This window comes from Arachis hypogaea, chromosome 3 (assembly GCF_003086295.3).
Source record: "Arachis hypogaea cultivar Tifrunner chromosome 3, arahy.Tifrunner.gnm2.J5K5, whole genome shotgun sequence".
Lineage (NCBI taxonomy): Eukaryota > Viridiplantae > Streptophyta > Magnoliopsida > Fabales > Fabaceae > Arachis > Arachis hypogaea.
This window is the reverse complement of record NC_092038.1, coordinates 118,279,678-118,288,514: the sequence shown is the minus strand read 5'-3', so window position 1 is coordinate 118,288,514 and position 8,837 is coordinate 118,279,678. Positions and strand designations below refer to the sequence as shown.

General features: G+C 31.4%; 1 protein-coding gene across 1 annotated transcript; it reads right to left on the bottom strand.

The window, feature by feature from the left end:
- Positions 1-2,372: 2,372 nt before the first annotated feature.
- Positions 2,373-7,470, bottom strand: LOC112780196 (uncharacterized). Its single transcript, XM_025824496.1, has 5 exons — positions 7,365-7,470; positions 6,626-7,064; positions 5,461-6,380; positions 4,147-5,337; positions 2,373-4,033 (listed from the first exon to the last, which is right to left on the bottom strand). The coding sequence occupies exons 1-5, from the start codon at positions 7,468-7,470 to the stop codon at positions 2,373-2,375; spliced, it is 4,317 nt and encodes a 1,438-aa protein (XP_025680281.1).
- Between the last annotated feature and the right edge of the window lie 1,367 nt (positions 7,471-8,837).

Sequence of the window (8,837 nt, the reverse complement as noted above, 5' to 3'; positions counted from 1 at the left end):
GGGTTATGGCTAAATTGAGAGGATTGTATTAATAAAAACATAATCCTCAAACCAAGTATGTTAAGAGGTACTAAGAAAAAATTCACATATGAAATTATAAAAAATTCATTACTAATAATATATTTATTACTTAAATATATTTGTTAGAAACATCAAAATTAAAATAATATATTTATTACTTAAATATATATGTTAGAAATATAAAAAATTTATTGATTTTTAGATCTTGATAAAAAATAAATTGATTAAATTTTATCTCATGTTCTTATGTCTAAGTAGTCATATAGTCCATCAAAATTGTTTAGTGTTAGAGAATATACACCATTCTCATCATAAAACAATTTTGTTTGATTAAATCCCATTGTCACATAAATGTTATGATCAATTTACTTTATGAAGTTATTTTTTTTATATTTATTTTAAAGATATTTTTTCTTGCTTTCTTTTCACATTTCAAATCTGGTATTAACTATTATAAAATATTTTTTTTTCAACAAAATTGCTTAAGTAAAATAATTGATATATTAACAATATAGTTTCTTTCAATTTATTTGGAAAAGACAATATTAGATTTAAAAAAACAAATAATCAAGTTTTTCAATAAATTTTAATACCATCAAATCCACGTAATAAATTGAGATGGGGATATTTTTTAAATCAGCACGACAATTATGTGCTAATAGAATATCTCATATTTATATGGACCATTTTATTATATTGTATAGAAATCAAACTTTAATATAAAAGAAGAATATTGATAAACTCTAATAAATATATAACATTTTAGTGCAAGACTTACTACTTTAAATTTCAATAGCCTAATACCAAATATGTCCTAATACAAATAATTTGTATCAAATTTAACAGTGAAATAATATTAAACACAAGAAAAATTATTCTGCACTAAAATAAAAGATTTAAAATATCAAACATCAAATTACAACTTGACCTAAATATTAGAAACAAAATAATAAAAAAAATAGAAGAGAGAAACCACCAAAGAATTTTTATTCTAACAAAAGATATAATCTACATTAAAATCAAATTTTATTGACAAATTTAAAATCAAATTTATATTGATATGATTTGACTTTTCCCTATAAGAAAAGATAAATAATTATTTTTATTAATAAAACGCTCATATCTTATTCTTATTAATATATTAAGAATACACTTTGCTTATCTTTCTCTTCCGAAAAAATAATATCAAAATAAAAAAAGTAATTAAGTAATTTTTTAATAAAATTCAATATTTTCAAAAGCATGAAATGAAATAACTTTTTCATATGAAAAAAATAACTATATTTGAAAAAATCGCTTTTTAAACTAAAAAAAAAACCAAAATAAAATATGAAGATATCAATCATCAAAGTTATCCACTAAAAAAGATAGTATATTTTAAATGAGCAGAACAATTATCTATTTATACAATATTCCACATTTATATAGACCATTTAATTACATTATATAGAAATCAAAGGATAATATAAAAAAAGAACACAGATGAACTATAATAAATGCATAACATTTTATTACATAATTAAATACTTTAAATCTGAATAGTCTAATACAAAATATTTCCTAATATATAAAATTTGTACCAATTTTAAGATTGAAATAATACTAAAATGGTGTAAAATTATTTTGCACTAAAATAAAAGATTTAAAATATTAAACATGAAATTAGAATTTGACCTAATTATTAAAACGAAAACAATAATAAAAAAATAGAAGAGAGAAAGCACAAAGAAATTTTTTTCCTAACAAAATATATAATTAGATTATAATTGAATATTTTCAAAACCACATAATGAAATACATTTTTCATATCTTTTTCATATCAAATAAAATAACTGTATTTAAAAAATAGCTTTTCCAAGTAAAAAAAAAAACAAAATATGAACATATAAATCATCAAATTTATCCAAAAAAGCACAATTATCTACTTATACAGTATCACATAATTATAAATACAATATATATTATGCAATTTAAACCAGTTATTCCGATACTAATGATTAATCGCGTGAAATTTATTGATTCGGAGTACTCTTTCTTTTTTTTCTTTTAAATACAGTATATATTATGCAATTTATTTATTTATATATTTATTGGTAACATATACTTCTTTTTCTCCAACTAATATATTCTATATTTATAAAAGGTATGAATACTTTTCCTTCACAACATCATTTAATTTTTTTTTAATAGAAACTAATGGTTCATAAACAATAATGCATCTAGTGCACACGAAATGCTTGAGACAATTTTAAAAATACCCCAAAGAAGATGTCCCTCTACAAAGAACATATACACAAAATCAAAACTATAAATTACACAGTTAAAACTGAATCATATAACAAAAAAATACATTATATCTTATCAAAAACTTCCTTAAATACAACGTTTTCAGTCTTGGCAGCATCAACTAATCCTTCATCACAAAGTAAAATCTTAAGACCATTTCTATTCCTAACTCGGGAAAGAGCTACATAAAGCTGACCGTGAGAAAACACAGGACGACGCAAGAACAAACCGACTGTTGATAATGTCTGACCCTGACTTTTGTTGATTGTCATTGCAAACGACAAAGAAACCGGAAACTGACGACGTTGGAATTTAAACGGTATAACCGTATCACTAGGAATCATATTCATTCTAGTGATAAAAACTTTATCCCCAACATTGCTACTAGAAACAATATCGGCACCAATCACATTTGTCCCTAGATCTCGCACGACAAGTCGAGTCCCATTACACAAACCCCCAGCCGGATCAATATTCCTCAACAAAATAATAGGCACGCCTATTTTCAACTTCAACAAATGATTAGGTAGACCAGAACACCTAATCTGATTCAAGAATTCAACAGTTATCCAATCAACATCAACATCAGAATAAGCATCGCTACCACATATCGAATCAGCACTGAGGTAACTTTTCTCCTCACCGGGCAACAGGTCAACTATATAATTGTTTATCTCTTCAACATTTTCGACAGTCGGAGCAAGTATTGCCCTATCTTGGAAAAAACTTGGATCACAAAAATTCTGAACCAAATTTGGATAGATTGTATTTACAATATCTTCCACTGGATTTTCCAAGACAGGAATGATTAGATCAGAAGGAATATCAACAAAAAGTTTATCGTTGACCACTGCTCCACATCGACCTTCACCGATTTGAAGTACCCAATCTGAAAACGACCTTAACTCCTGAGCAGTTGATTGTTCCGATCCGGTTGCTAACCTCATATTTGTTGTCAATCGCAAAACTTCACAGTATTTCCAAATGATAGAAGAATTTATGGAAGCCATGACAATCTCAGCACGCGAACCTTTTGGAATAACTGGCAACACCTGCCTGAAATCACCACCCAGAACAACCACCTTCCCACCAAAAGGTAAATCTTTATTCCTATCAGAGACTAAAACCATTATATCACGCAACGTCCTGTCAAGCGCTTCAAATGCTAATTTGTTAGTCATCGGTGCCTCATCCCAAATAATCAAATCGGCCAACCGAAATACCTCAGCTTTTGGACTGTCATTCTTAATCCGGCAAACAGTGTCTTCAGTCAGATCAACAGGAATATTGAACATAGAATGAGCCGTCTTACCACCAGGTAACAACAGAGAAGCAATACCACTAGAAGCAACATTGATAACAATCTTTTTCTCAGATCGCAATCTAGCTGACAAAACTCTGTATAAAAAAGTTTTTCCAGTGCCACCAAACCCGTACACAAAAAAGAACCCATCCTTCTTATTCGAAACACAGTCAATAATTTTATCGTAGACCACCCTCTGTTCTTCATTTAACTTTAAGAGATCTGCATCATGCTCACGAGACAAAGAAACAGTATCATACTGCAACTCACGCAGCAGCATCAAATTGCTAAATTGAGAGACTAATGAGTTATTAGGAACGGGCATGCCAGCATAATTTCTCAATGATTTTCCATTACTCTGCAATAGTTTCTCAATCTCCAACAAACAAAACGTCTGTAACTCGTCTTGACTCATAGTAAGATCTACGTTCAACAATAATTAATAAATATTAGCACCATAATATAACTTCTCTACTGTGTCGATGCGTGTGTGCCTACCTATCTTGTAATAAATTCACGATAAACAAAAATGTTACCAGGATATCGCAACTCGTGTCTTCTACGGTAAAGAATATCATCAGACAAATAAGTCCAAGTTTGCTCCCAAACTAACAGAGGTCTTCCCATGGAACCAGATAACAGCAACATCACAAAAAGCCTCCTTAGCTGCGCAGCCGACGCTAACTCGGTGACTTCCTTAATAGCAGAAACATACTCATTATCATCTATCAAGAATCCCATGGCGGAACATGCCTCTTGAAATGTATCATATGTAACACCATTCACGGTTCTTATACTTCGAAAGCTAGTACAACCTCTCTGGACATTCAAAAGCATCCGCATGTAGAAAAGTTCACCAGATGAAGGATGAGCAAAACTCAATCTTCCAATTGAAAATTCCCTTTGTCTTGGCTTCCACTCCCTGCTCCTCAAACAATAGACAAATTTGCCTGGATATTCAACATATGTTAGAGACCGCCCCTCCGAGAACCGCCTGTTGGCCATCATCCAACCCGTAAACATAGTCAACAAATCTTTGTTGCGCAAATAAACATGAGTAGTGATGTCAGCATCATCGAATACTACATGTTGCTGGTTGGGCAAGTGAAAAGTCAACCTCTGTACCGACGGCCATCTTTGATGAATATCATAAGCAAAAATTCTCCACATGGATTCAGACGGTGACAAATAACGACAATCATAATACTGTTTGATCTCATCAACCACTTGAGAAGATTCACCAACATCATATCTCTCTCCAACAGTTGCGGTCACCCGATCTGGACCCTTGTTAACATATTTAAATAGATACTTGATAACGTTTGACTTGTTACAGAACTCGAGATTTATGTGAGCTTGGTATTTCATTAACAACAGTGGATTATAGGGCACAACAAATCTATTGTCGATATCGACATCATTGATCTTCACTGTGACACCCATATTACGACGTCTATATATTGGATAGCCATCTTCATCAAAGCTCGTTTGGTCAACGAATTTTTTTGGATAAAATTTTGAGCACTTACCATCTTTCATGCAAGGAGAACTCGGTCTAAGTGGACCACAGGGACCATGGATCATGTACATGGTGACAACATTATAAAGAGATGGAAATTTCTGGGGATTGGGTAGCTCGGCACAGATGAATTCATCAACAATTTCAACACTTTGTAAGTTGCTTTCCGCATTAAGCCACAGTAGCATGTGTGCATGCGGTAGACCCCCTTTTTTGAAACTCAATAGTATACATACCTAAAAAATACAAAAAACATTCTGAAGAAGCCAGACAACTACATCTCCAAACACGACTAACAGAAATTGAAATCCTAACCGAGAAAAGAACTCACCTGCATTAAGTGGACCAAAAAACACACCTTCCTTGAGATCATTAAGGAGGCACTTCAACTTGGCATGAAAGACACGACAAGAGATATCAGGACGATCAGCGATCGGAATTCGCTCCCGCTCCGTGAACCGCTGAAACTCAGGCCAATTTGGATTACACGTAATAGTGAGGAACAAATCTGGATACCCAAAATGTTTGCAAATCGCCATGGCATCCTGACAACGGTTAAACATATAACGTCTACCACCAGTGAATGAGGAAGGCAAAATGATTCGTGTCCCAATTGAAGAAGCCTCATCATCACCACGACGCATAGCCTCCTCTATTCCTTGAAGGACTTCTCCTCTAATTGTACTTTGCTTCATTCTAATCTCATACAACCTCTGCGACTCAATCATCGTGAAACAATCAACAACAAATTGTTGAAACAACCACCTAGACTTGTGAATAATTCCATCTTCGTGCTCCCTAATCTGGAGACGAAAACATATGAATTCCCTGAGGGAAACTCTTGTTCTCCTTCCAGGAACATATCCGAGCTGCTGACCACGATAACCAATGTTCAGCTGATAACCATCCTCGCCATATGGAAACAACAGAGGATACTGTAAGGGCCAATACAGAGCATGAGTTTCATATATACGTTGCAACCGACCACCAGTAGATCGAACAATAATGTCACGACCATGGTCCGACGAATCAAAATCTCCAACAATCAAAGCAGCAACTTCATCGCAAGAGGGAGCACTGTACATTCTTCGATCAATGTTCCGTTGCGAATACAACTTCAATGAGAAAATCTCAGATGGATGACACTCATATAATTCTCTAACTCTTCGAAAAGACTGTGCTATGACATTATGAGTATCGATCATTTGCAACAACTCAGTTATCAACTCTTTATCTATCTCAGATGTTTGCCTAAAACAAAAATATATTAACCAGAAAAAATATATTTAAAAACCACACAGAAATACCATTGTAACATATATTGATATTAAAAATCTTTTATTAGCAAAAAATAACTAATAGCATATTATAACAGGAACAAAACACAGTATATATATGAAGTCACAGCTATAAACCTAATTCACAATACAGATAACAATAAAACACCAGGAAAACACAACAAAAACACTAAACAACAAAGTTTCAAACACACATACCCAAAAATTCGCTGCCTATGCATTATCTCATGCTGAGTGTCGTATACGTATAACTGTGCAAATTTAGGCTTCTCACCAACAACTGGGAGCAAACTTCCAATCCGATGATAATTTTGACCACTTATTATAAACTGCGGTGGACCCCTCCCATCATTCACAGAATCCATTACCTTACCGCCAAGAGACGTGAAGGCAAACATACTGTTATAAGATCGAATATTTTTTTGGAAATACAAACTCTTGCTATCATGTCCATTGATCAAATCATATAACAGATCTGGGGGCTTTTGAAGATAAGGTAACTGGATTTTTCCCTTTGAGCAACAAACAGTAAAAACAGGACGATTAACTGTAGACTCTCTTTCAACACGTTCTAATAACCAGAAACACGCGCCACAAATTGAACATTCATAGTTAGGGTCACCAACATCAAGGCAACCTGGTAGACATAAAATTGAGAAAAATATACACAACAATAAAAGAACCTCATCTGAATTATATGACACGAAATAGATTCAACACAACATGAATAAACCATTAGCATAAAGATATTATATAGACTAAATACTTGACTCATTTGAATCTTGTGAGGACAATATATCACAAAACACTATTTTTATTTTACAGTTACTGAATAACATCTCACGACATAATCACAGTCAGATGTTTTAACACTAAATAAATAAGCAGTCTATTTTACTATTCTTCAATAATATATGATTTAACAAAAAGAGCGTACCTTGTATCTCACTTTGCAAGAACAGAGGATGATCAATAACAGAACCAACTTGACTGAATGAATTTATCGAAGGATCATATATTTCTGATTGGTCTATATCATCCATTTTGATTTAAAATAAGACAAAGTTATGCAAAGATCTATTCAACAACCAAATATAGAAAAGAAAATATTCATGTAATAAAAATTCAATTAATTTATTTAAGAATGAACATGTAAGGTAAACATTACAAATATAATAAAGTATGAAAATGAACAAAACAATTTCCCATATATTGTTTTTAACTTGAATTCAGTCATTGCACAATTTTTTCTCTTAATTCGCTACCAAGCCTTTCTTTTTCTCTGACTTCAATCCATGCATGACATTATTTATTGTAAATAGATCGTGATACAATTGACCAAATCACTATCAACAAAGGGATAATTAAAGAAGCTGAAAAAAAAACAAATTTTGACAAAGAGAACTAAAAAAGATAATTATATGGAACAGAGAGAAGATTTGCAAAAATTAAAAGAATGGACAAATTAATTAAACATCTTTTTTAATGTAAAACCACTAATTATGACATAAAACTATAGCTATAAGAATCAGACCACATCTGTCGGTTCAGCCTATTAAACCGACGAACCATTCGAACCGATAGTATAACCAGATCAAGTTTAGGTTTGAACCGAAAAAGGATGTGAACCACTTAAAACCGGCCAGTTTTCCAAAAAGCGAACAAAACCAACTAAAACCTTCAATAACGAAAAAGGATGTAGTCCTTATGTATGTTTGAAAGAACTATATAAATTAAACATATCTACTGATCTAAACAATTCAATAAAGAATTTTACAATGATATTAATTATATTTACCACATACGACAGATGGTCAGGCTTACAGTAGCTAATCTAATTACCTTCAATGACTGTGTGCTTTGAATCAACTATTAGGTACTTCAATAACTTTCAGCCATGTAAACAACAACTAAACAATTTCACGATAACATTACCTAATTTAATAAAAACTTATCACAATTTAGGGTTATTATAATTACCTTACATCACGTTTAATTATACAAAATATTAATTGAGTTGTCAAATTAAAAAGAGACTCAGTACAAAAGTCTAGACATATGTTTAATTAGTAACTCTCTGGCCTACTAATAGTTTAAATAACCCTTTTGGGTTTAAAAGCATAAAAAAACAATAATAAATGACTTAAATACATTTGCTATTACATATAAACCAAAGAAACTTAAAATATAATTTAACAGAAAAGAATCAAAATGGGATAAAATACTTAAATATATTATTATACCTGACAAAGTCAAATGTGAACTCTGATTAACATTTTGGGACACCTCAAATAAATTTTCTAAAACATAAGAAGAAATAAAGACATTGAAAACATATAAAAAAATAGATTATTAGAAACAAAAAGATTAAATACAAAAATATAAAGAGAGCAATAAAAATTACCCATAT